Source organism: Selaginella moellendorffii, unplaced genomic scaffold, assembly GCF_000143415.4.
Source record: "Selaginella moellendorffii unplaced genomic scaffold, v1.0 SELMOscaffold_44, whole genome shotgun sequence".
NCBI lineage: Eukaryota > Viridiplantae > Streptophyta > Lycopodiopsida > Selaginellales > Selaginellaceae > Selaginella > Selaginella moellendorffii.
Genome location: NW_003314305.1, coordinates 553,659 through 574,912, shown reverse-complemented (window position 1 = coordinate 574,912; position 21,254 = coordinate 553,659). Strand labels below are relative to the sequence as shown.

General features: G+C 44.4%; 1 protein-coding gene across 2 annotated transcripts; it reads left to right on the top strand.

Annotated features, from left to right (window-relative positions):
- The first annotated feature begins 514 nt into the window (after positions 1-514).
- Positions 515-3,604, top strand: LOC9647515 (probable linoleate 9S-lipoxygenase 5). Of its 2 annotated transcripts, none has more exons than XM_024685447.1 (9): positions 515-749; positions 818-1,104; positions 1,171-1,396; positions 1,453-1,797; positions 1,854-1,939; positions 1,991-2,095; positions 2,161-2,444; positions 2,500-2,763; positions 2,813-3,604. In XM_024685447.1, exons 1-9 carry the CDS (start codon positions 551-553, stop codon positions 3,564-3,566), a joined length of 2,550 nt encoding a protein of 849 aa, XP_024541215.1. In that variant the 5' UTR covers positions 515-550; the 3' UTR covers positions 3,567-3,604. The 2 variants fall into 2 exon arrangements, with proteins under 2 accessions (XP_024541215.1, XP_024541216.1); XM_024685448.1 differs by having other exon boundaries at positions 670-762.
- Positions 3,605-21,254: the final 17,650 nt, after the last annotated feature.

Genomic DNA, 21,254 nt, shown 5'->3' with positions numbered 1-21,254 from the left:
GGTGTATATGTCTTGTTATATTGAATTACAACATCCACTCATGTAGTCCGCTGTTGACAATCTAACTGAATAATTGGAAAAGGGTAAAACAACTTTAAAAAATAAACATCTTCTATTTGCTGGATAGCAAGGAAATCTGAGGTGAACATAGATTTTGTGGGCCAATAGAAAATCCAAGGTGAGAAAAAACTAATTGCACAAATTGCAAGAGCTTGAGTTTTAAATTAAAACTCAAATAAAGTTTTTTATATCAAGGATTGCATGTATCTGGCCACCAGTACTAGGGTGATAACAATGTTGGTATGTTTCAATGCACGTACATCTTTGGTGAATAGTCGTCAAGCCATTATATATAAAGCCTAAATAACAGTACTTGGGAGGGACCTCCATGTGCACAATTCCTTTTCTAGGCACACTTTTTTTATATGCAATCCTTAGTATAAAAACATATAGAGGTTTTGATTTGAAACTCAACTCTTTCAACCTGTGTAATTATTTCTTTTATTCTCACATGGATTTTGCATCGACACTTGTTTTAGCCACAACATCTATGTTCCCCTCAAATTTTCCTGCTATCCAACAGAAAGTGAATCTGACAGACCATGCAGTCATCTTGAAAGGATCTCTCTTGGTAAAGAAGCAAAATAGTTTTGATATTGTGAATCCTTTGGGAGTAGTCACGGATGCTGTGAGTGAGGCAATTGGCCTCAAGGTCATCCTTCAGCTTATCAGCATCACTTCAACTTCAAGTGATGGAAGCTAGTACTAAAAAGCCCGAGAGGAAATGATCATTAATCTTTCGTTGTTTCCCTTGCAGAGCCTAAACTCAGCAAGCCCGCACGCATCGAGAACTGGACCCTCTCGTCAAGCTTGCTTGCAAAGGATGAAGTAAAGTATACCATAAACTTCGAAGTGGACGCTGATTTTGGTACCCCTGGGGCAGTCGTGGTTCAAAACAACCACAGCTTTGAGATCTATTTCGTCTCCCTGTCCGTCAGAATGCCCAGGGGAAGCAAAGTTCAGTTCCCCTGCAACTCGTGGGTGTACAGGAGCAGTGGCTTCGATTTGGTCCCAAAGCCAAATCGCATCTTCTTCAGCAACCACGTAAGGGATAGAATCTGTCTGAAAGCTTGCAAACTAACGTATACAACAATTTCTTGTTTCTCGCAGCTGTACCTGCCACAGGACACACCGCCGTCTCTAGTACCCTACCGCGAAGCCGACCTCAAGCAGCTCCAGGGCAATGGTACGGGCATCCGGCAACACTCGGAAAGGATTTACGACTACGACATTTACAATGACTTGGGAGGCATTGGGAGACCAAAGCTGGGGGGATCCAAGGAAATGCCATACCCGCGAAGGTGTCGTACGGGTCGCATTCAAGGCCTTCTGGGAGGTAACCCACAGTTCGATACATTTCTAATACTGTGCTTTTGATTGTGAAACCAACAGAGGAAACGTATCCAGGCGGTCAGAACCCATTTCCTATACCGTTTTTCTACATTCCCAGTGATGAGTATTACAGCTCGTCCAAGACCGCCAGCGTCCTTGTGAAGACCGTCAAGAGCTTCTCTCACACGTTTATTCCCATGCTAACATCGTTTGGAGGGCTCTTGGACAAATACTTTGATTCGTTTCAGGACGTGGAGAGCCTGTACGACCGCGGGTTTGACCTGTCGAAGCTGGCCTTGGGAGCAATCGAAGGGATAGACTCGCCGTTGGACATACTCAACGATCTGTCGACTGATCACACCAATAAGAGCTTGCTCAAGTTTCCCATTCCTGCAGTTCTAGAAAGTAAGTAATGCACCCACTAACATGTCCACTTCTCTAAACTTCTCCGCCGTTGTCAGCTGATCGCCTGGCATGGAGATCTGATCGGGAGTATGCGAGGCAACTGCTGGCTGGAACACATCCAATCTTGATACAATGCCTAACGGTAGACAACAATGGTGTTTCCATCACATTCTTAGCATCGCCTTGTACTCAGGAATTCCCTCCAACCAGCGGCCTGGGTGATGAGTATGGCCCAAGGAAATCAACTGTAACAGAGGAACACATCTCTCGTTTCTTGGAGGGGACGACAGTGCAAGAGGTCTGAAGCGATCTCATCAGTGAAGTCACTTGTTACTTACATGTCTCTCGAGAGGATGCTTGCAGGCAGTCGCAAACAAAAAGCTGTTTTTGGTGGACCTTCACGACATCTTCATGCCTTACATTGAAAGGATCAACAAGATCCCAGACATCTACATGTATGCAACCAGGACATTCCTGTTCCTAAGGGGGGATGGAACGCTCAAGCCCATCGCCATTGAGCTGAGCACTCCCAGTTCAAGGAGAGTCCTCGTCCCACCCGAAGAAGGAGAGACGGACTATTTGTGGGAGCTCGCAAAAGCACACACAGCAGCAAACGATTCAGGAGCTCACCAGCTTGTTGGCCACTGGTATGGAGTGAGAAAAGTTTGCCCCGAACTGAGTATCACTAACTTAGGTATACAGGCTCAAGTGCCATGCATGTATGGAGCCGTTTATCATTGCGGCGCACAGGCAGCTGAGTGCCCTTCATCCGATCTTTGCCTTCCTGAAGCCACACATGAAGTACACATTGCAGATCAATGCACTTGGTAGGCAACTACTTATTAGTGCGTCAGGAATTGCCGAGCAAGGCTTCACCCCGAAAATGTATTGCATGGAGTTGACGTCTCAGGCCTACAAGTCGTGGAAGTTTGCCATGGAAGGCCTCCCTGCAGACCTTATAAAAAGGTAAGGCCTTGGACTATACATCCTTCTAACATTGGTCTCTTCAAAACAGAGGGATGGCTGTTCCGGATCCTGCTGCAAAACACGGCATGAAGCTCGTCATTGAGGATTATCCATATGCGGCAGATGGTCTCGAGATATGGTCTGCGCTGACGAAATGGACCCAGGAATATGTGGACGTACACTACAAAGACGATGTCACAGTTCAGAACGATGCCGAGCTCCAAGCTTGGTGGAGTGAGGTGGTGAACGTTGGGCATGGCGATCTGAAGGACGACCCGACATGGTTCAAGATGGACTCCAAACTGGGCCTGACGGTGGCACTGACAACTTTCATATGGATCACGACTGCAAACCATGCGGCTGTTAACTTCAGTCAATATGCATATGCTGGGTTCATCCCAAATCGTCCCACTGCAACTCACTTGCCAGTTCCAGAAAAAGGATCCACGGAGCACCGAAAGCTTTTAAGAAATCCGGAAGAGTACTATTTCAAAGTGATATCAAACAAGATGGAGTCGTTTGTAGTGATGAGCGCCATAGAGGTTTTATCAGGCCATGCTGACACCGAGGAATACATTGGGCAGCGACATATTGATATCTGGACCGACAACGAAGAGGCACTCGAGGCGTTTGACAGGTTTGCAGAAGATATCGACAAAGTTGGTGAGACCATCTTGAGCAGGAACAAAGATCCATCCTTCAAAAACAGGCATGGCCCTGTAAAGGTCCCATATAAAGCACTCTACCCAACGTCTTCTAAAGGCATCACGGGACAGGGAGTGCCAAATAGCATTAGCATATGAAAGAAAAACCCAAAAACAATGTATAAAAAATGTTTATTAAAAAAATGCGAAAACACACTTTCAAGGGAAAAGACGCACAGAGGGTTATTTCTGGATCTCAATCAGGTCAGAGAGTATGAGAAGTGTGAGCCTTAATACAACCTACTCGAGGAATACCTCTTGAATTCTCCAGATTTGGCTGCTTGGCCTATGTGCATAGAAATTGGATGAACATAAAAACTGATGTTGACTGCAGATTGCCTTCACAATAGAGCCAGTGGACTTGCTAATATATTCAATTTTTACTTTATAGAAAATCACATATTTTGAGATACCTTAAGAATTGGGTAGGCTGAATAATGTAATTTATAATATATTTTAATTGTTATATTTAAGTGTTATTTATTTAAGTGAGTGCATGAAATATGGAAAGGGAATACAGAAAACGTGCATATCAATTAGCCCAAAAACCCTAATTTATATATAGAACTGAGTGGTTTGAATTGAAATTAATTCGATGGCTACCAAAATCCCACTACACTAATATTAATATATGGCATTATACCCATACATTTGGCCCTCACATCATCCCTTCTTCTCAGAATAATGGAAGATTATCAGGGTTCTCTTGTAAATGGGTTGGGATCTGGAGGAATGTCAGGAGGAGGCATTGGCAAATCTGTAGGTGGTAATAATTGCTCTTGATCCCTTTGTATGAAGTGTTTTAACTGCTACACAATCTTTGGAGGATTGGCCTTTTGGACATCATGCCAAACCTCATAAACTTATGGTCTAACTTGCCATAACATCTAATATGGTCCTTCCCACTGAGCAAAGAGCCCTTTAGACAAACTATGTACCATAAGATGGGGAAAACAGACTAACACCAAGTCATCCACTTTGTACTCCGCAGGTGGACAATAATGGAAGTTGTAGCACTATTGTTGTCACACTTGTATGTGGCTTAAGTGTTTGGTAGACTCTGCTCGGACAAGTGGAAGAATGTTTGTCAAATACTGATCCCACGACCTAGCATCGGTAGCTCGTGGCAATTATAAAGGTAAACCCAACTCTGTTAGTAATATTGGATTATGACCATATCGGCAAATAACCATCTTAATCTAAATGTTGAAAGTTCACTTTGAATGTCCGAATGAGCCATTTCATTAGACTGTCTGATTGTGGATGATAAACATTCGTGAAGATGTAGCATATCCCCAACCGAGATGTCAAAACATGAAATGCCTCAACCATAAATGTGGGACTATTATCTAAAAGAATCCGCTCTGGACAATGATGCTAGAACACCACTTGATTGAGGAGGAAGTATCCAACAGCAGTTGTAGAGGTGCTAGCAAGAGCACCAACTTCCACCCAACAAGTCAAGTAATAAAAAACAATAATAATATACTTATTGCCAGTAGTTGACCGTGGAAAAGGTCCCATAAGATCAAACACCACCAACTCAAATGGATGAGAAACTACAATTGACTCCAACCATCCTTTCGCAGCACGAGAGGGAGTATTATGAGCTTGGCACCAAACACAACTACGCACATACCGAATAATATCATGTCACATCTCCAACCAATAGAAAGACTTGCGTAGCTTCTCAGTTACACGATGATGTCCCATCTGCCCACCTAAAACAAGAGAATCATGGTAGGTATGGAGAAACCGTGGAATAAAGACAAAAGGCACCAACAGCCGTAAATGATCATTAGGATCCTTCCCCACAAAATAAAGAAGGCCATCTTCAAAGTGATATTGAGAATGTAATGCCGGAAAAGCAAGTCATCAGTAAGTAATGCAAGATTCTCAAACCCATCTCGAAACCTTCGAATCCATGGCTCAATCTTTTAAGCCTTGGGAACCTCATTAAGAGAAGGTAAATCTTTCTTGCGCCTTGTGGACACTGAATATCAACTACAACTATTGCTGATGGCACAGAATCATTGTTTAGAAAATTTATAGATGCTGGAATAACAGGCTCGTTAGAAACATGAGAAGAAAGTGGAGAAGGAAGAGGAGCTCGAAAAAGGGCATCAACATCAGCCATAGAACTCCGTGGGTGATGAACTACATTAAAATCATATATATAAAGCTTTAAAGCCCACCGAGCAATACAACCAACTAGGTTCTTTCGCTTCAATAATGAAGTAATGGCAGCATGATCACCTTTAAATAATGTCCAAGAACCATGTAAATATGCATGAAGTTTCTCGAAACCCCAAACTGCTGTTAAACACTCTTTATCTGTCGTGGAGTAGTTCACCTCCATTGGTTGTAATGTATAGTTTATATACATAATGGGATGGCACTGACCAGACATACTTGAGCTCTCTTGTAGCAACACACCTCCAAGACCAATATTAGAAGCATCCACGCGCAAAATAAAAGGTTGAGTGTAGTCAGGATATGCCAAAACTAGAGGAATCGTCAATACCTCTTTAAAATCCATGAATGTTTGCTCACAATTCGGAGACTAGATGAAAGATGACATTGATAACTTCAGCAATACTTACAACGGTGCAGTGTGATTGGAAAGATGATCCACAAAACGATTGAGATATTGCACTTTGCCCAAGAAGCGTTGCACATCATTCACACACTTTGGAGTAGGGAACTTTTAAACAGCCACAAGTTTGTTAGGATCAACTTGCAAACCCTCATGAGAAATATTGTACCTGAGATAAATTGTGTCCTTGGACCCAAACACGCACTTCGACCGCTTCAGCTTTAAACTAATGTCCCGTAGCCAATTTAACCCTTTACAAACATCATAAACGTGCTCCTTCTATGTCCCCTCCGAGTGGATCAAGACATCATCAATAAAGTTAGCAATCACCTTTGGCATATCGTAAAAAACCTCCTTATTCATCATCCACTAGAAAATTGATAGAGCATTTTTCAAACCAAATGGCATCACCAAGAACTCATACAAATTAAACAGTGTATGAAAAGTAGTTTTAGGAATATTTTCTTCGGCCATCGGTATTTGTCAGTACCTAGAAACAAGATCTAGCTTGGTGAACCAATGACTTTGCTCTAGATGATCCAAGAGATCAGCAGTGTGAGGAAGAGTGTACACATATGGGATTGTCACTTCATTTAATGGACGATAATCGATGCAAAAATGAATACTCCTATCAGGCTTCATCACAAGATGAGGTTCACATGAGGTTCACAAGATGAGGTCCCAAGGACTCCATGACTTTCAAATAACACCTTTCTTTGGAATCAGATGACGTGTGGCAATCTTAGCCCCAGACGATAGGTTAAATTCAAAAAGATCAGAATACTCCTTCATGAGCCGGTCAACTGTTGGAAGACAAATATTGTCAAAGGGATCAGAAAAGGGAAGAGTAGAACAAGACAAAAACATAGAAGAAAATAGTGGGGGGACAAAAGTAATGGAAGCAGAGGTAGAAGTAGAGGGACGAAGAGGTACGAAAGTGAAAGGAATGGATGAAACATAAAAAAGTATAAGACAAGGAGGAGAAGCCTCAAAGTCACATTTAGCATGATTGTGCTACAATCAATCTATACCAAAGATGAGGTCAAAAGCTTAACTCAGCACCACCCACAATAACTGCAACTTAAGCTCAAGATTGCCCACATACACAACTACGTCAGCCTCATCCTGTGCACATGCATGTTTATGCCCGTTGCCATAAAGAATGAAAACTGGTTCCGCCACACGACGCAAGTGTAGACGGTGTCAAGACCCCCAACAAGATCAAAATTGGAAAATGCAAAAGACAAAGAGAAAAAGCTAGTGGAAACAAAGAAGAAGCCTTAGACTAGCGTTGATTCAGATTGTGGAGAAATGGAACAAAGCTAACCTATATATATTATAGGTTGATGAAGCTCCACCACTCTTGGATCAAGGACGGCCTAAATATAGCTAAGGTCGAGGAGGCGCCACATCAATATTAGGAATGTGGCTCGAGACTCAGGAATCGTACAGGAAATCAGAGAGTCAGGAATAGGGAAGTGTCTCGAGAGTCAGGAATGTCTTGAGAGTTAGGAATAGGGAAGTGTCTCGAGAATTAAGAATGTGGTCTGCAGGTCAGGAATCCGGCGAGAGTCAGGAATGTGGCAAGAATTGGGGGATTCCTGACAGCACCCCCTCCTCAAGAACGAGTGGAACGAGGATGTGAATGAGAACGACGAGGAGGATGAGATGAGCGGCGAGGGATGGGAGATGGAGAAAAAGAATGAGGACTGGGACGAGAAGGATAGTGGCGGCGGAAGTCCTGAACAAGGTTAGGAGAATGAATCAGATTGTCTGCAGGTTCCCAAGTGCGTTCTTTAGGTTCGTAACCCTTCAAGTCGACCAGATAGTAGAGTTTAGACCCTGAAATCTTGGAATCAAGGATGTCCTAAACCTCGTACTCAGACCCATCCTCGAGCTGCACTGGTGGAGGTGGAGGAATGACCCGATTGGGAATAGGACTGGGAATATAAGGCTCAAGGAGAGAGGAGTGAAAAACGGGGTGAATTTGATATGAGGAGGGAAGTGCAAAGCGATAAGTGACAGGATTAATGATGGCAGTGATAGGGAAAGGACCGAGGCGTTTGAAATCAAGTTTTGGACAGGGCCTGGTGGTGGAGATATTTCGCCTGAGGACCCAGACTTTATCCCCGATATTGTAAGGGGGACAATTCTGACGATGGACATTGGCAAATTTTTTGTGAGATTCCTGAGCTCGATGGAGGTGGAAGGAAATGGAGTTGTGGATTTCTTGGAGATTGGAGACAAATGCCTCAGAGCGGGGATTTGAATGAGAGGATTCGGATGGAGAAGGAAGTGAGAGATTGAATCGGGGATTTCAGCCAGAGTTTGCAAAGAAGGGGGAAATTCGAAGAGAGGAGTGAACAGAGTTGTTATAGGAGAACTCAAAAAGGGGAAGGATATCGAACCAGTTATCCTGATGATAGTTGATGAAGCACCTCAAGAATTGTTCCAACGTCTGAATCGTTCGCTCGGACTGCCCATCAGTTTGAGGATGATACGCCAAAGAGAGGTTGGCCTTCACTCCAAGCAGCTGCAAAAACCGTTGTCAGAAATGAGAGATGAACTGAGATGAACTAAACCCCCAATCCGAAACCACATCTGTAGGAATCCCATGAAGTTGGAAAATTTCCCTGAATACCAGTTTTGCCATGTCCTCACCCAAAAACTCCTTGGTACATGGCAAGAAGTGCACCATCTTTGTGAAGCGATCCACCACGACTAAAATGCTGTTGAAGCCTCAAGAACTCGGAAGATCACTCAAGAAATCCATGGAGATGGATTCCCAAGAACCTGAAGGGACCGGAAGGGAACGAAGCAAACCTGAAGGAAGGTGGCAAGGTACCTTATTCCGGGCACAAGTGTCACAAGAGGTAACAAAAGCTTTGATGTAGTCGTCCATGTGAGGCCACCAAAAGTCCCGTGCAACTAGCTCATAGGTTTTCGCAATGCCGAAGTGACCAGAAATCGGGCTATCGTGGCACGCCATCAGGACCAACCTTCGAGCATCACCTTCAGGAATGTAAAGTTGCTCCCCACGGTATAATAAGCCATCTAAGAACTCGAACTCGTCAAATTGCCGGCAGTCAGGAGTCACTGGGTGTCTAGCCTGAAGATGGGGGAAAATGTTGCTGGCGAAATCATCGGATTGAAGATCGTTTCTGATTGCATCCATCAAGGAGGAGTCCTGAGGGGCCAGGGAAATTGCCATAACTTGAAGCCGATCAGGACCGAGGATAACTTGATCCTATTGATCGAAGGCAGGATTACCAGGCCTGAGACTGAGATAGGAGCGCCTTGAAAGAGCATCAGGAAGGCCTTGAAGCTTTCCAGGTTTGTACTTGATAACAAAGTCAAACCGACTTAGGAATTGTGCCCACCTTGCTTGACGACGGCTTAAAACTCGGGAAGTGGCAAAGTACTCGAGATTTTTGTGATCCGTCCAGACTATTGTTTGATGGCCCGCCCCCTCCAAGAAACGGCGCCACTCTCCAAAGGAATCCACGATAGCAAGGAGCTCCTTGTTGTGGATTTCGTAATTGATCTCCGCAATCAGATGAAGTTCTTGATCCGCTTTGAGTTGAGACAGCATAGCACCAATGGCAAAGTTGGAGGCGTCAGCCTCGATGAAGAAAGGTTGTGAGGAATCAGCATGGATCAAAACGGGAGCAGAACTGAAGGCTGCCTTGAGTGTGTCGAAGGCGTGTTGGGCAGCAGTAGACCAAAAGAAGGGAACATCCTTGCGAGTGAGATGCATGAGAGGAAGGACAATGTCAGAGTAGTGATCAATGAATTTGCGGTAGAAGTTGGCGAAGCCAAAGAAAACCTGAACGTCCGACATTGATTGTGGAGGCTCCCACTCGAGAATAGTCTTGACTTTGGCAGGATCCATCGTGATACCCTCAGGAGTGACAATGTACCCAAGGAATTCCACAGACTACTGATCAAAGGAACATTTCTCAAGCTTCGCGTATAGGCCGTGTTCTTGCAGCTTCGCTAGCACCTTGCGTACATGTTCGTCGTGCTCCTCCTAAGTTTTTGAGTAGATGAGGATGTCATCGAGGTAGACAATCACCATCTGATTAAGAAACTCCCGAAAGACGTCGTTCGCCATGTGTTGGAAAACTGCTGGAGCATTTGTGAAACCAAATGGCATGACAGTGTATTCAAAGTGGCCATAGCGGGTTCGGAACACAGTCTTCCATTCATCATCAGGCCGGATTCGGATCAGGTTGTATGCGCCACGGAGGTCAATCTTGGTGAAGAAGCGGGCACCGCTGAGGTGTTCCAACAGGTCCGAAATCAGGGGTAGCGGATAACGGTTCCGAATAGTCACCTTGTTCAAACCTCGGTAATTGATGACTAGCCGCAAACTCCCATCCTTCTTCTTGACAAAGAAGACAGGTGCTCCAGCTGGGGACTGCGAATGCTGAATGTACCCCGAGGCAAGGTTCTCATCCACGTACTCTTTGAGGGCCTTAAGCTCGGATGGGGATAACCCGTAGATAGGCCCCCACAGAGGTGATGCTCCTTCCTATAAATGAATGGGACAGTCATAAGGCCGATGAACAAGTAGTACACTAGCTTTTTTCTTGTCAAACACATCCCCAAAATCATGATACTTCTCAGGAAGACTGACAGGAAAAACATGCAAAGCAAAAAGGAAAATAGGTTCTTCATGAAGGAGTTCTTTCATAGTGATTGTGGAGATAGGAGGAGGTGTACGACTAAATGGAATGATGAGACGAGGATACTGTCCAGTGTAAGATGGAAGAGAGGAAAAAGAAGAGGGTGAAAACTTCGTAGAGTCAGGAACAAAACCCCGATTTGAGTTTAGGGAACTTTTCCTGATTCAGACTCGATGAACAGCAGGGGAAGCCGTGGGAGATGGTGATGTGGGAGAGATGAGCTATAATTCCTTCCAACAAATCTGAGGCTGATGTAGTTGGAACCAAGGAAGACCAAGCACCACAGAGGAGGACTTGCTGTTGATGATGTTGAAGGTGATATCAGTGACGGTGGACCTGATGTACTCGAACGGGCAACATTTCCCTAAGTCTGGAAGATGGAGACACAAAATGCCCGCCGATGCCTTCAACCCTCAGATCCTGTATGGTAGGAGAAAGAGGAACGTGATGTCGGGCAGCAAAGTCCGTGTCCATGAAGCAGGAAGTTGCACCCGAGTCCAATAGCGCCAAAGCCTTGAGTCCTGATTGTCCAGTGAAAGAAAGGAGACATGGGACGCGGAAGTTGCGGGAATTGGTGGTGGCTTTGATGAAAGGTGGTGAGGAGCTTGATAAAGAAGAAAAGTGATTTTTATTCGGGGAGTCCAAACAGACAGCTCCTACTCTATTTGGACAGGGTCGTTTCCCGATTGCAACAGAGGTGGACTTTGAGGCAGAGTGAACTCGAGCAGTTGGGGAGGCTTCTTGGGACACACAGCTGCTTTGTGATTAGGATCAGCACAGTAGAGGCAAAGATTATGAGATATTCGACGTTGCTTCTCAGCAGGACTCAACTTCCCTCTAATGAGTCGGGGAGTACCAGAAATATCCATCAGGACCGGAGCAGTAGGTTCAGGAGTATGCCCCGAAGACTCAAGCTGGGATTCCTGAGTCTGGGACGGAAAAACAGCAGCGCGGCGACTTTCCTGACGACGTTCAAAAAGAAGATTGTCACATCGAACGGCTTTGTTGATGGCGTCCGATAGGTCCTTGGGATCCTCCATGGTGAGCAACAAATCCTTGACACCGTTGTTGAGGCCAAAACGAAATTGGTCAATCAGGGCCCGCTCATCCCACTGAGTGTCCAAGGCCAGGAGTTGGAACTCTGCAGCGTAGATCGAGGCAGGACGAGACCCCTGAGAGAGATGCCTCATCTTTGTGGTAGCAACCCGAACCCAATCCGTCTCGCCAAAACATGCTTCAAGCTTCTCTTTGAACAATTGAAGATCCATCAGCTCTGGAACCATGACCCCTTTCATGCTCTTCTCCAAAAGAGGAGAAAACCATGACAAAGCTGCACCTTCAAGCAACGTCCCAATCGCACCGATTTGAGACTCGGGAGTGGGGTACCACTGATGTTGAAGTGCAAAGATCAGCTCCATTTGGTTCAGAAATCCGCGAAGCTCCAAACGCTTGCTTGAAAATTTCGCCGGGAAACTCACCTTCGATTCAGGAACTTTGCTGGATCCTTGAGCCGAAAGTGAAGCAAGCTCTTGTTGCATGTGAAGAACGGTCACCTTCAGCTCGGTATTCTCAGACTGGATTTTTGCAAGGACTTCAGCAAAGAAATCAGGATGGCTTGGAGACTCCATCGACAAGAAGAAAGATAAAAAAGGGGGAAAAAGACAAAGGCAATCAAACAATCGAAATGAGCTAAAGTAAAAGCAAAAAGAAAAAAGCACAATCTGAATCAAACTGTCAAGACCCCCAACAAGATCAAGACTGGAAAATGCAAAAGACAAAGAGAAAAAGCTAGTGGAAACAAAGAAGAGGCCTTAGACTGGCGTTGATTCAGATTGTGGAGAAATGGAACAAGGCTAACTTATATATACTATAGGTTGATGAAGCTCCACCACTCTTGGATTGAGGACGGCCTAAATATAGTTGAGGTTGAGGAGGCGCCACATCAATATCAGGAATGTGGCTCGAGACTCAGGAATCGTACAGGAAATCAGAGAGTCAGGAATAGGGAAGTGTCTCGAGAGTCAGGAATAGGAAAGTGTCTCGAGAGTCAGGAATAGGAAAGTGTCTCGAGAATCAGGAATGTGGTCTGCAGGTTAGGAATCCGGCGAGAGTCAGGAATGTGGCAAGAGTTGGGGGATTCCTGATAGACGGCAATGTGTGGCAACAGGTCGAGCAATAGAAGATAAACTCGAACTTGTATCAACCAACACGGAAAGAATAATAGGAGACCTCTTGTTATAAAAATGAGCTTGGAAAGTAAACATTGGATGAACCAATGCTGAGTGACCCCTTGATGATACTCCTAAAAGAAAGATGAAGGTGTCATTAACTTACTCGCACAAAGTCCCTCAATTACTCGCATGACTCCTTATTTCCCGGATGCATCTTAGTGTCCAGACCATCCACTGCAGCAGCACCAACAGGACGTTGTTGACGCCAAGGTCTCCACCCAGGTGTGAGACACAAATCCCAAAGCCCTAAATTGGAGCCAAAAGGGTGCCACGTGGTAGTGGCCAAAGCGAAAGCCAAATGAGCGTAACGCATTTGGACTAAAAGCTCAAATTTGAAAAATCGAGAGTAAAAGTGGAATTCCCAACGAAGGGCTCAAGGAATAAGCACGAAGCGAGCAATAAGTGAGTCTCTAGAAAAGAGACAAGAAGACCAACACATAACACATGGAAGAGTCCAAGATGGAGTTTGAGATGGACACAAGATGGAGTTTGAGATGGATCCAAGATGGAGTCCGAGATGAACTTGAGATGGAGTTTGAGATGGACCCAAGGTGAAATTGAGATCGAGACTGAGACCGAGACCGAGACTGAGTCCGAGTCCGAAACCGAGTCCGAGTCTGAGTTTGAATACTAATACAAGCTATTGGGTGAAAGCCTAAAGCGATCGTCTCCCAAGGGGGGCTGCAAGAGGTTCCAAAAGTATACTAGGGAGAGTGTGGGGGTTGGAGCCCAATGGAGCCAGTTTGGCCAGGAAAGGCCAATTTGGCCCAAGAAGGTTGTACCCAAGTGTTGAGTGATGAGCTGACCACTAGGAAGTCCAAGACTATAGTGAATACAGACCGACAAGCAGGATAGCTTGGTGAAGTGTTCAAAAGCCGACTCTAGTTCCCTTGGGAGATCAAATGATCGATGCTCTCAGTCCAAGTGTGGGTGGCACTACCTATTTAGATACCTGGTGTGGCTCAACAGAACCTCGCTCTAAACCTATGGCTAAAGCACCCAAAGGCGAAAGGCGGGGAGAGTACTCAGGAGGCTCACATAGGGCCACAGTGTTCCGAAATGTTGTTCCAAAGTCCCAGACTATGGAAAGGATGAGGAATAGTCCTCTGGTGTAGTGACCAAGGATACAATCGTGTGGTGAGGAAATTCCAGAGGACCATAGGACTTAGTCGTTGGGCCTATGGGCCTTGATCCAATGGCAGTGTTGGCGAACACAGCCATGGACAGAAAGGGACTTGGTGGGGACCGGAAAAGAGATATTGGGGAAAGCTATTCCCCATATCTACAGGCATCCTAAGGATGCTAAAGAGTGGATATGAAATGATCACTCATGGACAGATGGCCCAATCTTTGAGAGACAGGACTGCAAGGTAAGTGGTGTTGGACCACCGGTGAGACCAAGGTGAAAGGGTATGGTCTTAGCATAACAAGCTGATATGTTGGTGGTATCTTGGGGTGTCGGTCATGGGATCGAGCACTTAGACCAGGTGCAAAGGTTGAGTGGTATGGATGCCATTCTCGGGGTTGGCAAACCCCAAGTCCTAAATTGGACTTATGGAGGTTGTGAATGAGACTCCTCTAAGTGGTTAGAGATGTGGTTAAGTGACTAAAGTAGAATGGAAAAATTAATTGCTTACACAAGGAAATGGTGGCTGCTAATCTGGAAAACGCCAACAATGCCAATAAGTGTAACCAACTTTATCACACGCCCAGCAACAAACATCACAGCCATGACCATAGCTTCACCCTTGTCCTTGAACTCGAGCAGCAGCAACATCAACCTCCATTAGAACAGGACCATCACCCATAGAAAGTGGAGCTGAAGAATGTGCAACGAGAAGTGGAAGAGGTGACGTCTCATAATGTTGTGCCAAGCAAAGAGCATCGTCAAGGGTGGCAGGAGCAAATGTATGCATAAGTCCGACAAAATCTTGACGAAGTGTTAGCCATAACATTCCTAGCTTGATCCACTTTGACATATTTGGCTTTGCACGAAACAAAAGACTTCGGAAACAAACACTAAATTGCATCACCAACTCAAATGGCCCTTGGCGAAGATGGTGCAATTGTTGGAAGGCATCATCACAACTGTTGGCATGTCTAAATGCGTGTTTGAAGACGTTTAGCAGAACACTCCAATCTCCATGAGTGGCTATGCTCAAACCATTGTACCATTGCAACGTTGTCTCTTGAAGACACGTGGGAAACTCACGCAAACATCGAGCATCATCCCAAGAATGATATGTGGCAATCACCATGAAGTGATCAAACCAATGGTACACATCATCCCCAGGATTCCCGCAAAAGAACTTTGGCCGAACACGAGGATTGGCACCAAGCGCAAGAGGATTTGTACCAAGTGCCATGAACGTCGCCATCAATTGAGTTTGGTTGTTCAATTGTAAGCACATAGCATCAAGCAATTGTACCAACTATTGCTCCAGAATAAAAGGAGAAGATTGCTGATCTACCATGAAGATGAATGAAAAGGAAAGAGCAAAAGAAGAGAAATGACAAAAAGCTAGAAGGAAAGGGAAATTTAGACAATGCAAAAAACTAGATTTAAACCAAAATCCTAAAAGGAAAGAACAAAAGAAAGGAAATGATAAAAGCTAAATCTAAACAAAAATCCCAAATCCAAACACTCTTTAGGGACAATCAAAATTGCCCTTCACCTCCACCAATGTGAGTGCATGGAATATTGAAAGGGAATATATAAAATATGCATATCAATTAGCCCAAAAACCATAATTTATACACAAGAGCAAGTGGTCTGGATTGAAATCAATCTGACGGCTAGCAAAATCCCACTACGCTAATATTAATATACGGCATTATAGCCATATACACACACACACACACACTCTCTCTCTCCCTCCCTCACTCTCCCTCCCTCTCTCTCCCTCTCTCTCTCTCTTTGATGTAATGCTTCTTATAGAATATGCATATTGTGAGGGCCAAGTGTATGGCTATGATGCTGTATACTAATATTAGCATAGTGAGATTTGGTAGCTATCGGATTGGTTTCAATCCAGACCACTCGCTCCTATATATAAGCTAGGGCTTTTGGGTTAATTGATATACACATTTTCTATATTCCCTTTCCATATTCCAAGCACTCACATTGGTGGAGGTGAGGGGCAACTTTGATTGTCCCTGGGAAGTGCTTGGATTTGGGATTTTGGATTACATTTAACTTTTGCATTGTCTAGATCTAGCTTTTTCCATTTCTTTTCTTTTGTTCTTTCCTTTCAAGATTTTGGTTTAAATTTAGCTTTTTGCATTGTCTAGATCTACCATTCCCTTCTAGCTTTTTGTCATTTCTCTTCTTTTGCTCTTTCTTCGTTTGTCTTCATGGCAGATCAACAATCTCCTCCTTTGACTATGGAGCAGCAATTGGTACAATTGCTTGATGCTATGCACTTGCAATTGAACAACCAAACTCAATTGATGGCAACATTCACGGTACTTGGTACAACTCCTCTTGCGCTTGGTGCCAATCCTCGTGTTCGGCCAGAGTTCTTTTGCGGGAATCCTGGGGATGATGTGTACCATTGGTTTGATCACTTCATGGTGATTGTTACATATCATTCTTGGGATTATGCTCGATGTTTGCGTGAGTTTCCCACGTGTCTTCAAGGGACAGCATTGCAGTGGTACAATGGGTTGCGCACAGCCACTTGTGGGGATTAGAGTGTTCTTCTGGGTGTTTTCAAATGCGCTTTCGGACATGCCAACGATTGTGAATGCTTTCCAACAATTTCATCGTCTTCACCAAGGGCCATCTGAGTTGGTGATGCAATTTGGCGTTTGTTTCCAAAGTCTTTTACTTCGTGCGGAGCTAAATATGTCGGAGCGGATCAAGCTAGGAATGTTGTGGCCAGCACTTCGTCAAGATTTTGTCGGACTTGTGCATGCACTTGCTCCTACCACCCTTGACGATGCTCTTCGCTTGGCACAACGTAATGAGATGTTGCCTCTTCCACTTCTCATTACACGTCCTTCAGCTCCACTTCCTATAGGTGATGGTCTTGTTCCAATGGAGGTTGATGCTGCTGCTACTTGAGTCCAAGGATAAGGGTGAGGATATGGTCATGGCCATGATGTTCGCTGCTGGGTGTGTGATGAAGTTGGTCATATTTATTGGCATTGTCGGCGTTTTCCGGATTGGCGACCTCCATTTCCTAGCTGGAGACCTTGGCGTCAACAACGTCCCATTGGTGTTGTTGCCGTGGAAGGTTTGGATACCAAAATGCATCCAAAAAACAAAAAGTCACACGAGTAATGGAGGGACCTTGCGCGAATAAGTTAGTGACCCTTCTATCTTTCTTTTGGGAGTATCATTAAGGGGTTCAAGGGGTTCACTCAGCATCGGTTCATCCAATGTTTACTTTCCAAGCTCGTTTTTATAACAAGAGGTCTTCTATTGTTCTCTCCGTGTTGGTTGATACAAGTTCAAGTTTATCTTCTTGTAAGCTCCGGAGTTTGGACTTCCTGGGAGGTCACCCACCCCAGTACTATTCAAACCCAAGGATGCTTAACCTCAAATATCCCAAGACCCTTAACCGATTGGAAAAGGGGGTGCACTCTTGTTCATGGGCCCTTTCCCTCTATATTTGAACCCCATGGATCGTCTTGTAAGCTCCGGAGTTTGGACTTCCTGGGAGGTCACCCACCCCAGTACTATTCAAACCCAAGGACGCTTAACCTCAAATATCCCAAGACCCTTAACCGATTGGAAAAGGGGGTGCACTCTTGTTCATGGGCCCTTTCCCTCTATATTTGAACCCCATGGATCGTCTCTCGAGTCGTTCCCTTTGGTTGCTTACAATTCACCACGCTTCCCTGCAAGTTCACGCCCTCGTGAACGGAAGCTGAGAGCCACAGCTCTCCTGAGAGCCTCGCTCTCTTGACACCCTACCCCTCGGGTCGAGCCCAGCGGGAGCAAACTGGACCAGCCAGATGTCAATCAACATATGGTGCGATTCCCTTAGCCAACCAACAGAGTCGGACCCGAGACCCCTCTGATACTTCTATTGCGCGACTTGTTGCCACACGTTGTTGTCTACACTTGCATCATGCAGCAAAACTAGTTTTCATTCTTTATGGCAACGGCCATACACATGCATGTGCACGGGATGAGGCGGACCAGGTTGTGCGTGTGGACGATCTCGAGCTTGAGTTGCAATCGTTGCGGGTGGTGCCGAGTCAAGCTTTTGTATGTTTCATCCATTTTTCTCACTTCTGTACCTCTTCGTCCCTCTACTTCAACCTTTGCTTCCATTACTTTTGTTCCCCCACTATTTCCTCCTGTGTTTCCATCTTGTTTTGCTCTTCCCTTTTCTGATCCTTTTGATGATCTTTGTATTGTCGTGGTTGACCGGCTCATGAAGGAGTATTCTGATCTTTTTGAAATTGACCTATCGTCTGGGGCCAAGATTGCCACATGTCATCTGATTCTAACCGGGGATGCTCGTCCAATCAAGGTTCCTATTCGTTGTTGGTCACCCAAGGAGATCAAGATTTTATGTGCAAACATTAAGGAGATGTTGGAGAAGGGTGTTATTCGGAAGTCGCGGAGTCTTTGGGCATGTGAACCTCATCTTGTAACGAAGCCTGATGGAAGTATTCGTTTTTGCATCGACTATCGTCTGTTAAACGAAGTGACAATCCCAAATGTGTACACTCTTCCTCACATTGCTAATCTATTGGATCGTCTAGGGCGAAGTCGTTAGTTCACCAAGCTAAATGGTGAAAATTGCTTTTCGTATACCATTTTGTTTGTATGAGTTCTTGGTAATGCCGTTTGGTTTGAACAATGCTCCAGCAACTTTTCTGCGGATGATGGACGAGGTTCTTTGCGATATGCCAGAGGTGATTGCTGACTTCATTGATGATGTCTTGATCCACTCGGAGGGGACGTGGGAGGAGCATGTTCGTGATATTTGTAAAGTGTTGGATCGGTTACGTGATGTTAGTTTAAAGTTGAAGCGGTCAAAGTGCGTGTTTGGGTCCAAGGACACAACTTATCTTGGGTACAATATTTCTCATGAGGGTTTGCAAGTTGATCCTGACAAACTTGTAGCTGTTTTAAAGTTCCCTACTCCGAAGTGTGTGAATGATATACAGCGCTTCTTGGGCAAAGTGCAATATCTCGATCGTTTTGTGGATCATCTTTCTGATCATACTGCACCATTGCAAGCGTTGCTAAAGTCATCAACGTCATCTTTCATCTGGTCTCCAAATTGTGAGTGGGCATTTGTGAATCTCAAAAAGCTATTGACGACTCCTCCAGTTTTGGCATATCCTGACTACACTTGACCTTTTATTTTGCGCGTGGATGTTTCTAACGTTGGTCTTGGAGGTGTGTTGATGCAAGAGAGTTCAAGTGTGCCTGGTCAGCGCCATCCCATTGCGTATATAAGCCGTATGTTACAACTAGCGGAGATGAACTACTCCATAACAGAGAAGGCGTGTTTAGCAGCAGTCTAGGGTTTCGAGAAACTTCATGCATATCTACATGGATTTCAGATGTTACTTGAAGGTGACCATGCTGCTATTACTTCATTATTGAAAAAGAAGAACCTGGTTAGTTGTACTGCTCGATGGGCTTTGAAGTTTCAGATATATGATTTTGATGTTGTTCATCACCTAGGGAGTTCTATGGCTGATGCTAATGCCCTTTCTCGAGCTCATCTTCCTTCTCCACTTTCTTCTCATGTTTCTAACGAGCCTATTGTTCCAATATCTGTGGATTTTCTAGATGAGGATTCTATGCTGTTGGCGGTTTCTGTACTTAACATTCAGTGCCCACAAGGCACAGAGCCAGATCTACTTCTCTTAATGAGGTTCGCTATGGCTCAAAAGATTGAGCTGTGGATTCGAAGGCTTCAAGATGTGTTTGGGAATCTTGCATCACTTACTGATGACTTGCCTTTCCGACATTTACATTCTCAATATCGCCTTGAAGATGGCCTTCTTTATTTTGTGGGGAAGGATCCTGATGATCATTTACGGCTGGTGGTGCCTTTTGTTTTTATTCCACAGTTTCTCTATACCTACCATGATTCTCTTGTTTTATATGGGCATATGGGACATCATCGTGTAACCGAGAAGCTGCGCAAGTCTTTCTATTGGCTGGAGATATGACGTGATATTATTCGGTATGTGCGTAGTTGCATTTAGTGCCAAGCTCGTAATACGTTTAAAGTGAACTTTTAGCATTTGGATTAGGATGGTTATTTGCCGATATGGTTATGATCCAATATTACCAACGGAGCTAGGTTTACCTTCGTGATTACCACAAGCTCCCGATGCTAGGTCGTGGGATTAATATTTGACAAGCATTCTTCCATTTGTCCGAGCAGAGTCTGCCGAACACTTAGGCCGTGTATAAGTAGGACAACAACGGCACTACAACTCCCATCATCGTCCACCTGCAGAGTACAAAGTGGATGATTTGGTGTTAGTCCGTTTTCCCTATCTTACAATATGTGGTTTATCTAAGGGGCTCCTTGTGGAGTGGAAAGAACCGTATCGGATGTTGCGGCAAGTTAAACCACAAGTTTATGAGGTTCGGCATGACGTCCAACAGGCCGATCCTCCAGAGATTGTGCATGTGCAGCGGTTAAAACGCTTCATACAAAGGGATCAGGAGCAATTAATACCATCTATAGATCCACCGATGCCTCCTCCTGACGTTCCTCTAGATCCTAGCCCGTCTATAAGAGAACCCTTACGGCCTTCCATTATTCCAAGAGGAGGGGATGATGTGAGGGCTAAGTGTACAGCTACGATGCCGTATATTAATATTAGCGTAGTGGGATTTTGGAAGCTGTCGAATTAGTTTCAATCTGGACCACTCGCTCCTGTATATAAGCTAGGGTTTTTGGGCTAATTGATATGCACATTTTCTGTATTCCCTTTCCATATTCCAAGCACTCACAATATATAATAAATAATAACTTACATTTAATGTGTTTCATCTATTATTAAAACTTTAAAAATTTTAGTTTTTAGTTTTATATTATAAATGTGGAATTTGAGTTATATTAAATTTAAATATTATAATAAAAATGAAATAATATGACTTCAATAATGGTATCCTCCTTGAATTCTTTAGTCAAACCCTCCCTCTTTATAGCTATTTATTCCACATAATTATAAAGAGAAAAGTATTCTTTTTAAAATTTATATTAGACTTCATCTGTTAATTAAAATATATAAAGTCTAGCCATTCCTACATATACCACATTAACTCGTGATCAAAGAG

Bases quoted from the DNA above. Each gene is read 5' to 3' on its own strand.
- LOC9647515 (XM_024685447.1), top strand. From the start codon at position 551: ATGTTCCCCTCAAATTTTCCTGCTATCCAACAGAAAGTGAATCTGACA. The intron at 1,105-1,170 runs GTAAGGGATAGA...TGTTTCTCGCAG, and splicing joins GCATCTTCTTCAGCAACCAC to CTGTACCTGCCACAGGACAC. The intron at 2,764-2,812 runs GTAAGGCCTTGG...TCTTCAAAACAG, and splicing joins CCTGCAGACCTTATAAAAAG to AGGGATGGCTGTTCCGGATC.